General features: G+C 42.3%; 1 protein-coding gene across 2 annotated transcripts; it reads left to right on the top strand.

Annotated features, from left to right (window-relative positions):
• Nucleotides 1-845: 845 nt before the first annotated feature.
• Nucleotides 846-19,254, top strand: ZNF286A (zinc finger protein 286A). Of its 2 annotated transcripts, XM_049636909.1 has the most exons (6): nucleotides 846-912; nucleotides 1,310-1,530; nucleotides 2,483-2,571; nucleotides 5,949-6,063; nucleotides 7,360-7,452; nucleotides 16,014-19,254. In XM_049636909.1, the coding sequence occupies exons 2-6, from the start codon at nucleotides 1,503-1,505 to the stop codon at nucleotides 17,243-17,245; spliced, it is 1,557 nt and encodes a 518-aa protein (XP_049492866.1). In that variant the 5' UTR covers nucleotides 846-912; nucleotides 1,310-1,502; the 3' UTR covers nucleotides 17,246-19,254. The 2 variants fall into 2 exon arrangements, with proteins under 2 accessions (XP_049492866.1, XP_049492867.1); XM_049636910.1 differs by lacking the exon at nucleotides 846-912 and having other exon boundaries at nucleotides 1,125-1,530.
• Nucleotides 19,255-20,166: the final 912 nt, after the last annotated feature.

The following is a 20,166-nucleotide window of genomic DNA, read 5'->3' as shown; positions in this document are numbered from 1 at the left end:
GACCAGCAAGTGAGCAGAATACACTGGTGGGAAAGAAAACTTGAGTTAGGGACTTGGAGATAGACCGTGAAAAAGAAGAGTTGAGCATATTCTGGTTCTGGCTTTTGCAGAGGGGTTTGTGGGCAAACGACGAATGAAAGTCATTCGTCGAGATGAGGAAAGGCAGTTTAGAGGCTTTAGAGTTTGGTTAGTTAGAGGTTAGTGAAAGAATACAGTCAAAGACTAACCACCCTCCCTTGGGCAAACAACCTCTTTTTGATAAATTTCAATTAATTGTTATGGCTGCAAAGAATCTGCTGCTCCCACTTGTTGAAACTGGCCGAGTCTTTTCAACTCATCTATCTCACAGAAGTCAGTGTTCTGCATCACAAGCCGTCTATGGATGCACGAACAGCGGTTTGGGGATACAACCCGCTGTTCCCCAAAATACACTTTTCACATTGTTTGAAGGCAAAGGAGGAGTTTGGGAGGACAAAAATACGGGGAAAGCCACATGCCCTCATATAATCTGACAGCTGAGTCGTCAGGGTTGAAGTCCTCAGCGGCCCTAAGCACTGCGCGGCGGTCCCACGAGGAGACAAAGCTCGGGTACCCGCGGACGCGGCTCCGTCACTCGGCTTCCGCGCTCTCCCCGGGGTGAATCCGACACGAGCGTTGCGGCCCGATACTCTCGCGAGAGGAAAGGAGACCACAGCTCCTTCGAGTCTCCCAGCCGCGCCACGTGTGCTCCCACCTGCTGAGAAAAGGAGTCCGGCAGCGCCCAGAGGCTTCTGGGATTCGTAGTTCCGGGGCTGGCTGAGGCCTGCCAGCCTTCCCCCCCCCCCCCCCCCCCCCCCCCCGCTCCTTCTTACGCATGCGCGACTCCGAGCTGGCCCAAGAAGTTCGTAGCCTTTGTCAGGCCCGGGATGGGAGGTGAGTTGGACGCTCGCCTGCCGCTCTTCTCCGCCCAGCCTAGATGGTGGCCCCTGGGGCATCCTTTCGTGCCGAGTCGGGGCTGGAGTGCGCGTTTGTGGAAGGGGCCTCGAGGGAGGATCATGAGCCCCATCCCTTCGCGCTCCGGCCCGAATGCCTCCCGCGGTGCCGCCTCCCCGGGACGCGGGTGCGAGCGCGGTGCGGGCGGGGGCGCGACGGGCGGGGCGCGGGGCAGTCGCGGGGCTTCGGGGAGAGGCCGGAGCGTGGCGGGGTTTGTCTGCGCGCCTGCTACCTTGGCTGGACCCGTGCAGCCGCTCGGTACCCCCAGGGACAGCTGCGAGCTGCAGGGACAGGCACCTGGCACCCAGCCTCAGGGATGCTCTCCCCGGGTTTCCAGGTTCCAGCCTCGCGGTACCGAGCCAGGCTCGAGAGTGAGGAAGAAACCCGACCCGACCAGATCGAAACCTTTCAGCGGAGCCCCCCGAGGGAAGGCAGGAGGGAGGACGACGAGGCCACGGAGGCTTCTCACTGTTCGGCCCGGAGAAGTCTGAACTGGCGGGGGAGATCGGAACCGGGAGCAGGTGGTGATCATGGAGACCGATGTGCACGAGAAGAGAGGTGAGAGTTGCAGAAGTATTTGAACTTGTGTTGTGGAAGGGCCAAATTCCTTCCTCCTGAAGGGAAATCAGTTGGCCTGTACAGGAGGTGGCTCTTGGTTGAGAGTGCTGTCCGTCTCCTTTGTCTGGGGGACGGATGGCCTCTTTGAGTGAGCAGGGAGGGCTTGGTGTGGGATCCATCCCCCTTTCCTCTCCAGCTGGGCGCACAATGGACCCTTCAAAGTCACCCCCAAAGTCCGAGCGGAATGTTAGCTTCTAAGGCGTGAACATAGCCTCGATTACTTTTTCTCCCACCTTCTTCTCCCACCTTCTTCTTCCCAGATGATTATGCCATCCTAGCCTCAATCATCGGTCTGAGAACTTAGCTTTCTGCTTGGCAAAAAGTATTTCCCATACCTTTTATGCCTTTTTGTCTGGACAACAGCCCTATGATTTCAAAAAGCAAGGGATTTTTGTGTTATACAGGAGAAAACAGGCCTAGAAGTCCGTGACTGACTTCCAGTGCTACCAGAACAGTCTTTGTTGAAGTTTGGCTTCCTACATCAGAATTACATGCCCGGGTGCTTGTTAGATTTCTAGATCTCACCGCAGACTCAACTAAACGATAATTATTTGGAGATGGGATACAGCAGTCTCCGGTTTTCAAGTAAGCTTGCAGGATGCTTTTTGAAAACCGGTTGAGTCTGTTTTTCTGATAGGGACGTTCGGCTCAGGGAGCAAACGGACTTATTTTGCTTTCCAGATCAGAGAGTGCCATCTTCCAGAATGTGTTATAATTGTAGCAATGCTTCTGGACATTGGCCGTGACGCTGGGATCCTGGGTTGTTTGGGGCTCCCTTCTGTTACGGTGCTGGTAGGGAGCTTCATTCGTATGGTAGGGGTGGGGGGGAATTTGGCTGATCGGAGTCACAAGATGGATCCAGGCCCCATCATCACTGCTTTCTTGCCCTTAGCTCTGTCTTCCCAGGATGCTCCCCTTTCCCAAGAGCGGAGCACAGAAGAGGGGGAAGTGGCAGCTCTGCGACTCACAGCTAGATCCCAGGTGAGTGGGAGTCCCTACCGATTATTGAAAACGCCGCCTGATTTCTCAGAGTACACACGTACCCCCTTGTTTTTAGGGTGGGCTTTTGTTGTCCGCTAGAGCTCGAGTAGAGACCTGGGTTCCAGTTCTAAGAGACTTGCTTGGGTATCTAATGCACTCCGTAGAAAATGTCTTCTAGTTACCCCGAGTACCCTCTCCAGCTAGTATTTATTGTCATTCAACAGGCATAGGAGGAGCATTGTCCTTCTTGGACTGTTTATGCTCTTTCTGTGCTTGGTAACTTAGGGAACTTATTTTATTTTTAAACGTTTATTTATATCTGAGAGAGAGAGAGAGACAAAGTGTGAGCGGGGTAGGGGCAGAGAGAGAGAGAGAGAGAGGGAGACAGAGAATCCGAAGCAGGCTCCAGGCTCTGAGCTGACAGCACAGAGCCCCACCGTGAGATCATGACCTGAGTCAAGGTCGGTTGCTCAACGGACTGAGCCACCCAGGCACCCCCTGAAGGCTTAATTTATTTTTTTTTAATTTTTTTTAACGTTTATTTATTTTTGAGACAGAGAGAGAGAGAGCATGAATGGGGGAGGGTCAGAGAGAGAGGGAGACACAGAATCTGAAACAGGCTCCAGGCTCTGAGCCGTCAGCACAGAGCCTGACGCGGGGCTTGAACTCACAGACCGCGTGATCATGACCTGAGCTGAAGTCGGACACTTAACCGACTGAGCCACCCAGGCGCCCCTGAAGGCTTAATTTAAAGAATTAGAATCCAGCCCTCCAAATTGATGAATGTTGAAGTATTTTAGAGGTGAAGTGTTACGTCTGCAGCTTACTTCCCCATCCGCCTCCCTTCACTAGGGAAAATACTAAGAATTGTTGAATTCGAGTGGTGGTTGGACTGTGTGGGCAAACAGTGTATTAGTCTCTTAACTATTTGTATTTTGAAAAGTTGGGGAGAAGACAGAGCTCCCCATGATGTGTGTGGCATACCTCAATTAGCCTTTCTTTTTGCTACTATAATCCGAAGCGAAAAAGTAGACACTGGCACATTCGTACTGTTTGAAAAGTGACTTCTCAGGATCCTTTTTTTTTTTTTTCCTTAAAGTTTTTTAGTTTTTTATTTATCTAAGCAATCTCTACACCAAACATGGGTCTCGAACTCACTACCCCGAGATCAAGAGTCACACGCTCTTCGGGCTGAGCACCCCTTCTCACGATCCTTCTATATACTTGCTTGTCTCCCTTGGTTTCTCCACTGCCTTACATGAATCTCAAAGCATGTATTAGTCAAGAAGTTTTGAGATGAAAAAATTAAAAAAAAATTTAAAAAATAAAAAAATAAAAAAAGTTTTAAGATGCAGCTCATGAAAACTCAAAACTGGCTTAAGCAAAAAGAGTTATTGACTAACATAAGTGAAACATCCAAGCTTGGTATACAGTTCAAACAGTATTATTAGAACTTACTCTATCCATTTCAGTGACCTTTTTTTCCCTCTCTCATTGGGTTTCGCTGTCAAGCAGACTTTTTTTCCTAGTGCTGGCTCCTAACATATTTAGGCTTACATCTTCCCGTGTTGAAGACCAGAGAAAAAAAAGGCATTTTCTCTCCTACTCGTTCCAACAAGTCCTGGAATTAACTCTTTAATGGGCACTAGGCACATTCTGGCATCGTTATTGGCCAGATCTGATGGTAATTTTCCAACTGGTTAGACCTAGGGGATATACCTGCACATACCCTTATAAATATATGTCCCACCCATGAGTCAGGGATGGAATTAATACCACCTGAACTATACTAAAAGTAGCCAAGCATAGCAGCCAGAGGAATATAGGTACCAAGGGAAAGGTGAGCGCTTTATATATTTCCACACTTTGATAATGGATTCAGGATTGTTATCACTTCCGGGTGGATTAAACCTTTTATGGAATTTTTTTTTTTTTAAATGTCTTTTGCAATGCATTAGATTTTGCTTGATGCCAACTTTGCAACTTTCTTACTAGAATTTTCCTGGGCTATTTTTTGTCTTTAACTTACTAGATTTCTTAAAAGATTAAAGTTTTAATTCTTGCTCGCTGTAACCAGGTGAACAGCACAGACATTTATAAAGATAAAGGTAATATTACTTTCCCTGATTCAGTCCCCCACTTCTCCCTGCTGAGGATAACAGTGTGGTGTATATTTCACTTCCCTCTCATCCCAACTTTGGATTTTTTTTTTTTTTTTTTTTGAGAGCCCTTTCTGTCAAGAGGATGCAACATTTAAAAACAACAAAAACAAAAAAAACCCACCTTTTTATGAGGTAAATTAACTAATTCGTATTAATTACTTGTTATGTTTCAGATTTTTACCACGTGATTTTTATAATTCTGTTTGCTATGCTTTGTTCTTTTGTATTGTTTCCTGCCTTTTGTGCAATAGTTGGCATTTTTCTGGGTTTTTTTTTTTCCTTTAATCTGGAAATTAATTCCCGTTGAGTGTCATTTCAGCTATATATATGCAGATTATAGGACCAGGTTCATTTTTTACTCATAATATCTTGTCTGTTTAGTGGCTACTTAATGATTTTTTTATATTTCATTTTATTTTTCAAGGACGATTCTTGTTATTTTTTTTTTAATTCTTGTTATTTAAATCTCAGATCATTTCCACTTTGGAAATGTTATTTTGAAATAATTTTAGACTTAAAGAAATGTTGTAAAAAGAGTTTTCATATACTCTCCATTCAGATTCTCTGAAAGTTAACATTTATCTCACTTATAATAATTTATTACAGCTTTTATATATTTTGTGTTATATAAACTTAATCCTATGATATTTACAACGTTTATAAGTTATATCTGTGCCTTCAGTTTGTTGCTGGTAGTTTCCAATTTAATGCTTTTTGCCTTGAATTCCATGCCTACCTGGATTTGGTGCCTTTTGCCAATCTTTTCATTCCATAACTTCTTCCTTTGCAAGTTTTGCATTTCAATTCATCTTCTGATTGGCTAGGTTAATTCTTTGAGTTTTTATTGAGGACTCACCAGGAGAATTATGCAGACATGCATCATTTTTCCTCTGCTCTTTTTTTGTTTACTCTGCCAAATTGCATTGTTGACTCACTGGTTCATGTTTCAGCTCTTCATTTCCCAGAAGAACTGTGGTCTCAGTGGACAAACCACAGTCTGTCTTCTTTCGGTTCTCATATTGAATCCAGGACATAGGTGATACCCAGTGACTTTGGAGTATTCCGAATTTGAATACATGACAAGGCTTGTCATTTATCACAACCGTTTCCCTCATGCATGTATTTTACACATCTACTCTGGGGCCATCAGAAATTGGGGGGTGAAATTGAGTCTGTTGAGTGAAAGATGTGAACAAAAGTATGTTTGTGTCTTAGGCATCAGTGACATTCAAGGATGTGGCCATGGACTTTACCCCAGAGGAGTGGGGGAAGCTGGATCCTGCCCAAAGGGAGGTGATGCTGGAGAACTATAGGAACCTGGTGTCGCTTTGTAAGGATGGGTTCTCATTGTGACTCGAATCTGCTTTGGGGACGTCATTACTTTATTGAAAGTGAACTCGCTTAACAAAGCATTCACTTTTGCATTCAGAAATCATGAAGTATTGATCCCTTTGGGCCCAGAGAAAATCTGTTTCTGCCCTTGGTTCTTGGTGAAATGTCTGTGCTTGTTTTGTATCAAAATTCTTTGGATTCAAATGACAGGAACCTATTTCACACTAACTTAAAGGGCATAAGAATGTTGGTTCAGGAAATTATAAATATTGTCAGATATCTCCTTTATTTTGTTTTAATCACGTGGCTTGGCTTTGCCCTATATTAGCTTTATTCTCAGGCTCTCCCCATGCGGCAAAGATGGCCATCGGCAGCTCTAAGGTGGCATAAGTCTCTCAGAGAAATTACTCTCTGGCCAGTGTGGATCTTACGCTCACTTCCGTGAAGGGCGTGTGGGTGTGGGAATGTGCGAATGGGTACTCCCCCATGTATGTGTTCTTTCGGGGGTAGAAGGAACTATGTTATCGTCTCCCAGTGATATTTACACATGAACATTCAGAAGTTCTATTTGTATCAATAATTTGTTGCCATCATTTTCTAATTTAATACTTTTTGCCTTGAATTAATTTTGCGCTTGTGTAATAAATTCCCTAAGAAAGTGGGTTCTGATAAATGAAGAAGGAAGAAAGGGGAAAACTATTAAAAAGGAGACAAAAACTCTAGTCGCCACAGGGCACAACTTTTTGGTGCTGCCACTGAGGTCCCACTTTCTCTACCTCTTCCCTAAGCTAAGGACTCACCTGCGGTGTCTCTCTGGAACTTCTTCAATAGAAAAATAAAGAGAAATTGTCTTCTTTTTTAAGTAAGCGCTACACCCAACGTGGGGCTTGAACTCATGACCCTCAGATCAAGAGTCATGTGCTTTCCCCACTGAGCCAGCCAGCCAGCCAGGTGCCCTGAGAAATTCTCTTCTTTTTGACCGGCAGATACATTTGCCTTTTCCAGTGCATGTAAACTCCTTACGAGACCCAGACTCTTGCTGCAGATATTTTGAGTTCCATTCAAGGTCCATCCTCCCTTATTTCTGATCTTCTTTTAATATCCTATCTTTGTAGATCAAGGGGTTGGGACTGTGCTCTAGAATAGACCTTTGTGCCCATCACAAATAGTTAAGTCCTGTTTCTTTTTGTTGTTGTTCTTTCTTTCCCTTCCCTTTCCCTTTCCCTTTCCCTTTCCCTTCTTTCCTTCCTTCCTTCCTTCCTCTCGTTCTCTCTCTCTTTCTTTCTGTGAGCAGGGCTTCCAGTTTCCAAATCTGAGAACTACAATTTGGAGAGCGGAAAAGAACCACTGATGCTTGAGAGAAAAGCCCCCAAAAGCAGCTATTCAGGTGAGTCAGATGTATGGGAGTCTTCAGAAACAGTAACGCCACAGGACAGCGAAAAAGTGACACTTTTCTGTGCTTAAAAAAGAATACTGGCAATACCTACGCGCTTTTATTTTTTTAATATCTTATTTTAAATTATACAGCTTTTTAAATAATATAACAGTTGAGAAAATAAAATAACACACGTGTTCACGGTCAAAACCAGACATGTGCCAATACTTTGCTTCTTTGGCCTTTGTTTCTTTATTTTGCAATGCAAAATAAAAATATAACTGTACAGTTCTTTGAATTTTCGCAAATGAACACATTCATGTGACTACTGCCCAGATCAAGAAGCAACCTCACCAGCCCGGAAGCACCCTTGTCCCTTCATTCCTTCCAAGGGTGACCTTATCCCAACTTCTAACACCATAGAACTTGTTCTTGAACTTCATTTAGACAGAATCCTATTGTATATTCCAATGTCCGGCTTTCTTCACTGAACATGACCGTGAGATACATCCATGTTCTCGCATGTACTTATAGTTCATTCTCTTTGTTGTGCCATCTTTCATTATGTCAATATACCAGTTTATCCGTTCTCTTGAGATGGGCGTGTGGGTAGTTTCCAGGTTGGGGCTAAATGAAGAAGACCGCCCTGTATATTCTTTTACATGTCTTCCGATGAACCCATGCAGGCATGTCTTGGAGATACTGTGGGTTTGGTTCCAGACCACCAGAGTAAAGCAAGTGTTGCAGTAGTGGAAGTGAAATGAATTTTTTGGTTTCCCGTTGCATGTAAAAGCTATGTTTATATTACGCTACAGGGTACAATAGCATTATGTCTAAAAACCAAACAACACACATACCTTAATTAAAAAATGTTGTCTAAAACTCCTGTCATATGAGCCTTCAGCAAACCGTAATCACTGATCGCAGATCGCCATAACAAATACAACACTAATGAGAAAGTTTGAAATACCGCAAGAATTACCAAAATGTGACCCAGCGGCACCAAGTGGGCAAATGCTGCTGGAAAAATGGCGTTGATGTACTTGTTTGATGCAGGGTTGCTACAAACCTTCCATCTGTAAAAAGCAAAACACAAGGCGGTATCTGCAAAGCACAATTAAGTGGAATGAAACAAGGTATGTCAGTATATGCATTTCTGTTGGACAAACACACAGGTAGAATTGTTGGATCCTGGGGCCGGTATTTTGGTAGATGGCACCAAATAGGCTTCCAAAGTCATTGTCTTAATTATAGTTACCCTCCCACTAGCAGAGGATGTGAGTTGCCCCACATCCTCACCAGCACTTAATATTGTCTGTCTGCTTCATTTTAGCCGTTCTTACAGGTGTGTGATATCTTTTTAAGAAGTAAAAAATGGGACAGATTTAAAGTCCTTTTATTTGCTCTGTCCCTAGAAGTAACTAGTTGGGGTGAATCATTCTAGTGTGTGTGTGTGTGTGTGTGTGTGTGTGTGTGTGTGTGTGTGTGTAGTTACTCACATATATACATATACACGTCAAAGAACAATTGTAGGGGTGCCTGGGTGGCTCAGTCAGTTAAGCGTCTCAGTCTTGACTTTGGTTTAGGTCACGATCCCAGGGTCATGGGATCCAGCCCCGTGTCAGGCTCTGTTGAGTGTTTCCTCTCTCCTACTCTGTCCCTCTCCCCCGCTCACACACTCTCTCTCCCTAAGATTAAAAAAAAAAAAAAAAATAGTAATAATTATGTGTGCATAGTATTATGTTGTACTTTTTATTTTGTAATCCAATTCTCTTACAGCTTCACACTGTATTTTGATAGTACCTATGTTAATACATGTGAATTGTGTTCATTTGAACTGCTGTGGAGTAAGTCCATTGTGTACGTGAACTGAACAGTTTAATTTCTCTGCTGTTAACAAGAGAGTTGCAATGATCATCCTTTTATTGAGTCTTTATATTCGTCTTGAGATTTGGTTTAGGTACGTAACCAGGATAAGATGGACTGAATCTTCAAGTATCACATGTTTGGCTTCGTTAGGAACTGCCAAGGTCCTACCTTCATCCGGGCCAACAGGTGATGCTATCAGATGTAGTAATTTGTGTCAGTCTGATGGGTGTGAAATGAAATTTCATGTTTTTTAATTTATGGTTCTCTGGTTACGAGTTTTAGTAATTCGTATGTTTCATTAGCTACTCAGGTTTCCTCTTTGGAAATTACCTACTTACATTCTTTGCCTTATTTTTTTTTTTTGAAATTGGGCCATTCACACCTTTTTCTTGATTTGTTGGAGTTCTTTACATATTTTAGATACTGATATATGACAGGTACCATTACGAATCAGTGAGAAAAAAAATATTGGTTCTTTTTCTCTACGGCTTATTCTATTTTATGGTGTCTTACGCGTGCAGAATTTTAAAATTTTATTGTTAACGGATTTATCTTTTTTTTAAGTTTATTTATTTATTTTGAGGGAGGGGTGCAGAGAGTGAGGGAGAGAAAGGGAATCCCAAGGAGACTCCATGCTGTCAGCACGGAGCCAGCCGTGGAGCTCAAACTCACAAACCACGAGATCGTAACCTAAGCCGAAATCAAGCCTCAGGCACTTAACCAACTGAGCCACCCAGGTGCCCTATCTTTTATTTTTTTTTTATATACTTTATGCTTTTTCTGAATTCTTATTCCAGCGCCAGGAAGATAATCTATACTTTATTCTAAAATGTTCAAGTTTTATCTTGCAGGTAGATACTCGGGGTTTGCATACTGTGTGAATAAGGAACTACTTTTATCTTTTCCCATGTTTAAAACTGATAATTCAGCATCTTTTTATTGAAAAATCTATATTTTGTCACAGATTTGTAACCCTAACTCTGGTAAACTCTGGTCCCATATATACTTGGGTCTGTTTCTAGGATCTCTGGTCTTACTTATCTGTCCATGCTGCAATAATCTGTTTTAATTATCACAATAATTATTTTAATTATACTTGTTAGTGTGTATATCTCCAAAAGGAAATCTTGTCTTAATATCCTTTTTTAAATCCTCTTATTCTTTGGAATACTGAGAGTTCTAAAATCTTCCCCTGTGATTATAGATTCATCTTTTCCCCATGTAGGCATATCACTTTTTGAGCCTTGCTTATTTGTAACCCTTCTCCCTTTTTTTACAGGAGATCTTGCCATTTTCTAAATGAGCTACAAGAACTCTTCATACATGAGGCATTTAATCCTTGTCAGACGTTTTTTCTAGGTTTTGTTCTTCAGTTTTGGGTGCTTTTTAATGTACAAATTTAATGTATTACAATCTTCTAAATATTCCAGTTTTTTTTTAAGTTTATTTATCTTTGAGATGGAATAAGCAGGGGAGGGGCAGAGAGAGAGGGGGGGAGACACAGAATGCAAAGCAGGCTCCAGGCTCTGAACTGTCAGCACAGAGCCTGATGAGGGGCTCGAACCTATGAGCCTTGAGATCACGACCCAAGCTGAAGTCAGATGTTTAACTGACTGAGCCACCCACGTGCTCCTAAATTTTCCAATTTTTGATTAGTGCTTGGAAAGATCTCTCTCTGGCGTGCTTGGGTGGCTCAGTCGGTTAAAATCAATCCAACTCTTGGGGAACGTGGGTGGCTCAGTTGGTTAAGCGTCCAACTGCGGTTCATGATCTCGCGATTTGGGAGTTCGATCCCTGAGTCAAGCTCTGTGCTGACAGCTCAGAGCCTAGACCCTTCTTCAGATTCTGTGTCTCCCTCTCTCTCTGCCCCTCCCCTGCTCTCTCTCTCTCTCTCTCTCACTCTCTCTCAAAAGTAAATAAAACATTAAAAAAAAAGATCAATCCAACTCTTGGGGCACCTAGGTGGCTCAGTTGGTTAAACATCTGACTTCAGCTCAGGTCATGATCTCAGGGTTTTTGAGTTCGAGCCCCACGTTGGGCTCTGTGTTGACAGGTCAGAGCCTGGAGGCTGTTTGGAATTCTGTGTCTACCTCTCTGCCCCTCCCCCGCTCACTTGTGCTCGCTCTCTCTCTCTCAAAAGTAAATAAAACATTAAAAAAAAGTCTATCGAACTCTTGGGGCGTCTAGGTGATTTAGTCGGTTAGGTGTTCGACTTTAGCTCAGGTCATGATCTTGTGGTTTACACGTATGAGCCCCATTTTGGGCTCTGTGCTGACAGCTCGGAGCCTGGAGCCTGCTTCAGATTCTGTGACTCCCTCTCTCTCTCTCTGTCCTTCCCATGTTTGTGCGCTCTCTCTCTCTCAAAAATAAATAAAAACATTTAAAAAGAATTTGAAGTCAATCCAACTCTTGATTTTGACTCAAGTCATGATCTTGCAGTTCGTGAGTTCAATCCCCGCTTGTTAGGGTCTGTGCTGACAGTCTGGAGCCTGCTTGGGATTCTCTCTGTCTCTCTGTCTTTCTCTCTGCCCCTCCCTCCCACTCTCTCTAAAAATAAATACATAAAACTTAAAAAAATCTGTATAAATAGGGTGGGCCAAATACAGTAAGTCTGAGGGTCAGATTTGTCCCACTGGCCACCTGTTTGCAGCCTCTATTTTCTCCCACAACCAAATGATATCACTATCTAGATGAATCCCAAATTTGTATTTCCAGCCTAGACCTCTCCTTGGGCCAACTGTTCTAAACATCTGTGTAACTATTTGATGTCTTTATTTGCTTATGTTTAAGACGCCTCAATACAGCACGTTTGAAACTGGTTGCCTGATATATGCCCAAATTCTCCATCCACCCAGGAGAATCCTTTTCCAATCATTGTCTTAACGACACCCGCTGTCTTATCAAATTGCACAAGCCAGAAATCTGTGAACGGTTTCTACCCTTCCCTCTCTCTCCTTTTCCAATTTGTCACTGCATTGATCTAATTTTATTGTAAATATTTCTTCATTCTTAGCATCCCTCCGTCTCCCTTTTGTTTGCCTGGACTACCCAGATAATCTCAGTTCTACCTTTGCCCCCATAGATTTCCACCATTCTTTATATTACAGTGAGAGTGATGTTTTCAAAATACAAATCTGATGGTGTCATCTTTTTGCTTGAAACATTGAAGTGTCTTCCTGTTGCTCTTAGAAAACAATCAAATTCCTTGAGGTCGACAAAGTCTTGTAAAGTCTGGCTTTTCGTCATCATTCCAACCTTATCTCACACATACTCTCCCTGTTTCTGTACTCTTAGCAGTTCTTAGTTAGGTACTCTGGCGTCAAAGGATCCAGTTTAAGATTATTGACGACCCTCACGAGCTTTTGTTTATGTGGTTTATATTTACCAATACTTCCTGTATTAGAAATGAAACTGAAAGCAATTTAAACTATTAAGTTATTCATTTAAAAATAACAAAAATAGGGGACGCCTGGGTGGCCCAGTCAGTTAAGCGTTCGACTCTTGGTTTTGGCTTAGGTCATGATCTCACAGTTTCGTGAGTTCAAGCCCCGCATCAGGTCCTGCGCACCAGGCAGGGCAGAGCCTGCTTGGGATTCTCTCTCTCTCTCGCTCTCTCTCTGCCCCTCCCCCACTCACACTGTCTCTGTCTCTCTCAAAATAAATAAACTTTAGGGAAAAAAAATAGGGGCACTTCGGTGGCTCAGTGGGTTAAGCATCTGACTTTAGCTCAGGTCACGATCTCACGGTTTTTGGGTTTGAGCCCCACATCAGGCTCTGTGCTGATAGCTCGGAGCCTGGAGCCTGCTTAAGATTCTGTATCTCCTTCTCTGTCTGCAACCCCTCCCCCCCACACACACACACTCTATCTCTATCAAAAGTAAATAAATAAACATTAAAAAAAAATAGGAAAAAAAAGTAACAATTACACGGGCACCTGGGGGGCTCAGTCAGTTGACTAGCTCTTGATTTTCCAGGGTCATGGGATTGAGCCCCATGTAGGGCTCCGTGCCGAGCATGGAGCCTGTTTAAGATTCTCTCTCTCCCTCTGCCCCTCTCCCCCACTCATGTGCACTCACTCTCTCTCTCTGTCTCTGTCTCTGTCTCTAAAATAAAAAAAAAGGGACGCCTGGGTGGCTCTGTTGGTTAAGCATACGACTCAGCTCAGGTCATGATCTCACAGTTCGTGAGTTCGAGCCCCGCATCGGGCTCTGTGCTGACAGCTCGGAGCCTGGAGCCTGCTTCAGATTGTGTGTCTCCCTCTCTTCCTGTCCCTCCCCCACTCGCGCTCTGTCTCTCTCAAAAATAAATACTAAAAAAAATTATATGTAAAAAAGCAATTATAGGGGCGCCTGGGTGGCTCAGTCGGTTGAGCATCCGACTCCGGCTCAGGTCACGATCTCGCGGTCCGTGAGTTCGGGCCCAGCGTTGGGCTCTAGGCTTATGGCTCAGAGCCTGGAACCTGTTTCCGATTCTGTGTCTCCCGCTCTCTCTGACCCTCCCCCGTTCATGCTCTGGTCTCTCTCTGTCTCAAAAATAAAAATAAACTTAAAAAAAAAAAAAAGCAATTATAAACCCATTACATGTTAATGCAAATGATATAATTTTTATGAAAACAACTATTTGCTGAAAAAAAAAGTACTGAAAACTCACTTTTACATTTTTGTAAATCTGTATTTTCCTGCTTCTGAATGCAGTTTGTTGTGATATGTTGTTCTGGTTGATTTGTGTGAAAGAAATCCAGCCTCACTCCAATATATAGTTGGAAAAGAGAGGAGTATTTTATAGGTGTTTTCAGATAAGTGTGGCTGTTCTGATCCACACTGAAACTGGACAAGCGGTAGTTTCTTAAAGGTGAGATACAATGTACTATCTGAAATCAGATCTATGAATTTTTCGTACTCTTGTTAAAAATCTACTGATCTTTTCGAAAATAGTGGTTCATTGAGTTATGCAGATCTTCTGAGTATTGAGACATTACATTATACAATTATTTTTTAAACCATAACGTAAAAAAAAATTTTTTTAATGTTTCTTTTTGAGAGAGAAAGCGTAAGCAGGGGAGGAGGGGCAGAGAGAGAGGGAGACAGAATCTGAAGCAGGCTTCAGGCTCTGAGCTGTTAGCACAGAACCTGAGGCCGGGCTCAAACCCATGAGCCAGGAGATCACGACCTGAGCCAAAGTCGGACACTTAACCACCTGATCCACCCAGGCGCCCTTAACTTAATTTTCTTCTAAATGTTTAATCAGTTGTCATAGCGCCATTTGTTGGAAAACAAATTACCTTTTACTGACTGACTGAAATATCACCTTTGTATTGTTTTTAGCCGCACATCCTTGACTCTTTCGGAAGTTGCTCTCCTGTTTGACTGACCAATCTATTCCTTTGACGCACACTCTTTAAATTATTTTAGCTTTATGAAGTAGTTTTATATTGGATGTAAAAATTCTAATATGTTTAAAGAGATCTAGGGGTGCCTGGGTGGCTCAGTCGGTTAAGCGTCCGACTTCAGCTCAGGTCACGATCTCACGGTCCGTGAGTTCGAGCCCCGCGTCGGGCTCTGGGCTGATGGCTCAGAGCCTTGAGCCTGCTTCCGATTCTGTATCTCCCTCTCTCTCTGCCCCTCCCCCGTTCATGCTCTGTCTCTCTCTGTCTCAAAAATAAATACACGTTAAAAAAAAAAATTAAAAAAAAAAAAATAAAGAGATCTAGCTTCCATCCCTGCCCTCTTCTATTCTGATACTTTCCCCATAGGCAACCATTTTTACTAGTATTTCATTAATCTGTCCTTGGTTTTTGAAGATATAACTAAATATGTATGTATATTTGTATCTCCCTACCCCCCCCTTTTTTCCTACACAAAAAGTAGCAAACTATACACCCTTACTTGCAGCCTGCTGGTTTTTTTTTTTTTAATTATTTACTCTATCCTGGAGAGAACTTCATACCTATATATGGAAACCTTTCTGACTTTTTAAAAAGTCGCCTAGTACTCCATTTTATGCCTACATCATAGCGTATTTAATGAGTTCTCTACAGTAGAATATTAAGATTTTCCAGTTGTATGTCTATATCATCATGTGTTTAATGAGTTCTCTGTTGTATAGGTAGGATATTAAGATTTACCAGTCTTTTGCTGTCTCATCTAGTGTTATAATGAGTCTTGTGTAAGTATAATTTCATATATTTGCCTTTATATCTTTGGGCGATCATAGATTTTTGATCAGAGGTGTATTATAAAAGCATTGTTAGGGAAGATTAGACTGGAAATGGGACGCGTATTTGGACACGAGTAGGACTGGGTGTCTGGAAACCTAGGCGTCATGACCATCCTCTACACTGAAGTGATAACCGTGTATTTATTACAGAAGTCGATGTTCAGTAAGAATTTTTCTCCCCTCTGCTGATCTAGTGTGCTCAGTACCTGCTCATCCAGTGATGTATTATTGCTCCATATCTGAATCTCTCCTTCTCCTGTATTTCTGGTCATCTTTATCCCCTTTTGACTGTCCTGGATAAGGTCTCCTCATTCTCTCCACGTCTGTGCATTTGTTTCCTTTCATTTGCTTCTCTTTGCAAATCATTTTATGAAAGTCAAATCCACCTACTCCTCGAAAGCATGCGTTTCATCTTCATTAGCTATTACAGAACTGCTTTTTGTTGAGCACTGAAAACGAAGGAAATTTGCATTTCCAATTTCTTTCAGACCTGGAGGCTAAACCTGAGGGCAAAGATTCAACTTCAGCGCAAGATATTTCCAAAGAAGAATCATGCCAAGCCACAGTAATAGACAGACTGACAGGAAACGGTGTCTATGACTCCAGCTTGGAAACAACTCTTGAATGTGAAAATTGGTTAGAGAATCAGCAAGGAAACCAGGAGAGACCCTTGAGAGATATGTTCACCCATGTGAATTCACTCCCCGAAGAAGGAGCTCATGAGCATGACGTATATTGGAAAAACTTTGGTCAGAAGTCTGTTCTTCTCACTCAAGACAGAGTTCCCAAAGGATCTTATGCCTTCCATACACTTGGAAAGAGGTTGAAACCGAAATCAAACTTAATGAAAAAGCAAAGAACCTGTAAAGAGAAAAAACCTCATAAATGTAACGATTGCGGGGAGCTCTTCACTTACCATTCGGTGCTTATTCGACACCAGAGAGTCCATACTGGAGAGAAACCCTATAGCTGTAATGAATGTGGGAAATCTTTTAGCCACAGAGCTAATTTAACTAAACATCAGAGAACTCATACCAGAATTCTCTTTGAATGCAGTGAATGCAAGAAGGCCTTCACAGAAAGCTCATCCCTCGCGATACATCAGAGAATTCACATTGGGGAGAGACCGTATGAATGCAATGAATGCGGAAAAGGTTTTAATCGAAGTACACATCTGGTACAGCATCAGTTGATTCATACTGGAGTGAAGCCGTATGAATGTAATGAATGTGATAAAGCTTTCATTCATTCCTCAGCTCTTATTAAACATCAAAGAACTCATACTGGAGAGAAACCCTACAAATGTCAGGAATGTGGGAAAGCCTTTAGCCACTGCTCATCCCTTACTAAACATCAGAGAGTTCATACTGGAGAAAAGCCATATGAATGTAGCGAATGTGGAAAAACCTTTAGTCAGAGCACACATCTTGTTCAGCATCAGAGAATCCATACTGGAGAGAAACCCTATGAGTGTAACGAATGTGGGAAAACCTTCAGCCGGAGCTCAAATTTTGCTAAACATCAAAGAATTCATATTGGAAAGAAACCGTACAAATGTAATGAATGTGGGAAAGCCTTCATTCATTCATCAGCTCTTATTCAACACCAGAGAACTCATACTGGAGAGAAGCCTTACAGGTGTGACGAATGTGGGAAAAGCTTTAAGTGCAGTTCATCCCTCATCAGACATCAAAGAATTCATACTGAAGAGCAACTCTGAAAAATTACTGAATGTGAAGAAATGTAAGTTGGTTTTATCACTGTGTTAAATACCTGAGCATTTAGGTGGAATACCCATAAAATGCTGCTGGAGGACCAATCGTGTATGCATCTGATTTTACTTGCATAATACATAGTTTTGAGCCATAAACAGAATGTTCCTTCTATCTACTGATTGAATCAGTATGAAAGCTTCTAGCTAGGGATCTCAAATTTTGATCCCCTTCCCCCCTACCCCCACCAAATACCCTTTTGTGGAAATTCAAGAAATCCTTGGGAGTGGATAGCAATATAATTGTGGTGAAATCTGGGTCCTCCCTCTCTTTGTCACATCAAAGCCCTGTTTATAGCTTCTCATTCTGTACGGAAATTCTTGTTTGTTAACTTAGGCAGAGGACCCATATCTTTATCATCAGGAAGGCACAGAGTTGTTCCTCTGGATCCAAAGTAGATCTCCAGATAATACAGGTAGTGTCATTTCTCCAGAGAGGGTCATTTCTTTTGTATTAGCTATAAAATTTAAAGGTTAAAAGTTGAAATATGCTTTGGATCCTCTCCTTGCCCCAAAGGCTACTGTCTCATTTGATGCACATAAATAGAATGTATTTACAGCAGGTTCCAAGTCACATTCATTTAAGATTATGCTGGTCATCAGTTTAGATAATTGTTACCCTCTACTGTGTAGATCTTCTTTTTCTACTTCCTTGGAAATACCCTGAAGTTGAGAATGGATCAACGTCTTAACTGTAGTTTTCAGTCAAATGCCTCTTTTCTCATCTTTGGCATTGAAGGAATCCTGGTTGGTTGGTTGGTTGGTTGGTTGGTTTTTATACTCACGTGAAGATTTCATTTCTTTACATTATTCTGCTTTCTGTAAACTATGTCGCATTGAGAAAAGGCCCCTGGGATGTTGAGGGTCTGAAAAGTTGATGAGTTCGATGTGTTATTATATTTAGGGTCCCAGTCAAGAAGAATAATTGAAGCAACTGTGAGACACAAGGACACACCTTCCTGTCAGATATGGAAATTAGTTCACAAGGCAGTGACTCATTGGAGGATAAGCAGCCTCCCTCCATGAAGAAGAGGTTGCCATTTCTCTGGCTCTTAAAAGTCTGTCCACACTTTTTGTTGTTACTACTGTTCTCCCGATATGTGTGTTGGTCTTTGCTACATCCCAAAGCCCCAAAGAAGGTAGAGGGGTGCCTGAGTGGCTCAGTCGGTTAAGCGTCCGACTTCGGCTCAGGTCACGATCTCACGGTTCGTGAGTTCAAGCCCCGCGTCGGGCTCTGGGCTGACGGCTCAGAGCCTGGAGCCCGCTTCGGATTCTGTGTCTCCCTCTGTCTGCCCCTCTGCTGCTTGCACTCTGTCTCTCGCATTGTCTCAAAAATAAACATACATTAAAAAAAAATTTTTTTTTTAAAGAAGGTAGAAAAGACATGAAACCACAATGATAACATAAGTTATTTGGGTGACCAAAAACCAGCAGTGGGATTGGAAAAGCAAAAGTTGAAATAAATATTTAGCCAAACGCTATGCAAATGTCAGTTTTTATTGTTACTCTATTGTATGACAAGAAAATCATAGAAAAGGTAGAAGGAAAGTAGTGACAGATTTCTTTTCTCTTCTAAATTCTATCCTTTATGAACATTTCAGCAACCAGTCCGTGCTCTTGCCTTCTCCACCCTATCCTTGTTACTGTAATTCCTTCTCTGTAAACCTTTGTTGTATTATTGAAAAAAGGTAGAGGAATAGAGTTTAAAGAAGTGATAGTGGAGAGCAAACAAGATGGTTAAGGATGAAGGAGTTGAATCCAGCAGCAATGAAAATCAAGACAATAGGATACGGGGCCGAAAGGGCTGGAAAGAGGTTTTGGAAAGAACAAAAGATACGTTGAAAGGGTGGAGGCTCCCTGTTTCCGATTCTGTGTCTCCCTCTCTCTGACCCTCCCCTGTTCATGCTCTGTCTCTCCCTGTCTCAAAAATAAATTAAAAAACGTTAAAAAGAAAAAAAAAAGCGTGGAGGCTCATGGGAAGGCTCAAGGCCTGAGAGGTCAGAATAGGGGGCTGGCACAGGAACAAGGGAAAGGCGCTTAATCTTTTCACCACCTCAGTGCTCCATATTCATGGTCTAAAGTAGGAACTGACAGAGTGTGGCCTGGACCCGTGGACCAAGTCCAGCCTTCTGCCTATTTCTCCAAACACAAGGCTTAGTTGGATCTTGACCACACTCGTTTGTTTATGTTTGTTGGTGCTACAACGGCAGAGTCAAGCAGTTGCCGTAGAGATTGTATGTCCCCCACAAGCCTAAAATGCCTAATATTTCTCAGCATGCCCAACACTTGAGTGAAAATAAGGTCCTAATTTGGGGGCCTAAATTTGACTAACAAAATAAGACCCACGTGGGATTTTCAAAGTTGGGATTGAATTCTGCCACCTTCACTTAGCATTTATGTGACCTTACTGAGTCTCAGTGTCTTTATCTGTAAAATGGGAATAAGTCGTGCTTCTCTCATAAGATTGTGAGGATTAGATAAGAATGCATGTAAAAGACCTGGCACACGATAAATTATGTGGAAAACCTCTATATGTATATGTATGTTTGTAAATATATATATATATATATATATATACATGTATGTATATATATATGTGCGTATATATACGCATATGTATATATATATATATATGTGTGTATATATATATTTACTTTTTATTTTTTTTAATGAAATGTCAGTCCATTTGGGCTGCTAACCAAATAACTCACCGTAGACTGAGTGGCTTATAAACAACATTCTCACAGTCCTGGAGACTGGGAAGTCCAAGATCAAGGCCTCAATGTCCAGCGAGGGCCTTCTTCCTGGTTCTGGGACAACCATCTTTTTGCTGTTTTTTCTGGTAAAAGGGCAAGAGGGCTCTCTGGGGC

The sequence above is a fragment of the Panthera uncia genome, chromosome E1, assembly GCF_023721935.1.
Source record: "Panthera uncia isolate 11264 chromosome E1, Puncia_PCG_1.0, whole genome shotgun sequence".
NCBI lineage: Eukaryota > Metazoa > Chordata > Mammalia > Carnivora > Felidae > Panthera > Panthera uncia.
The sequence above is the reverse complement of the archived record's forward strand: the minus strand, read 5'-3'. Positions and strand labels throughout refer to the sequence as shown.

Coding starts and splice junctions, on each gene's coding strand:
- ZNF286A (XM_049636909.1), top strand. CDS start 1,503: ATGGAGACCGATGTGCACGAGAAGAGAG. Junction 1,531..2,482: donor CGATGTGCACGAGAAGAGAG/GTGAGAGTTGCA, acceptor TCTTGCCCTTAG/CTCTGTCTTCCCAGGATGCT. Junction 7,453..16,013: donor CCCCAAAAGCAGCTATTCAG/GTGAGTCAGATG, acceptor AATTTCTTTCAG/ACCTGGAGGCTAAACCTGAG.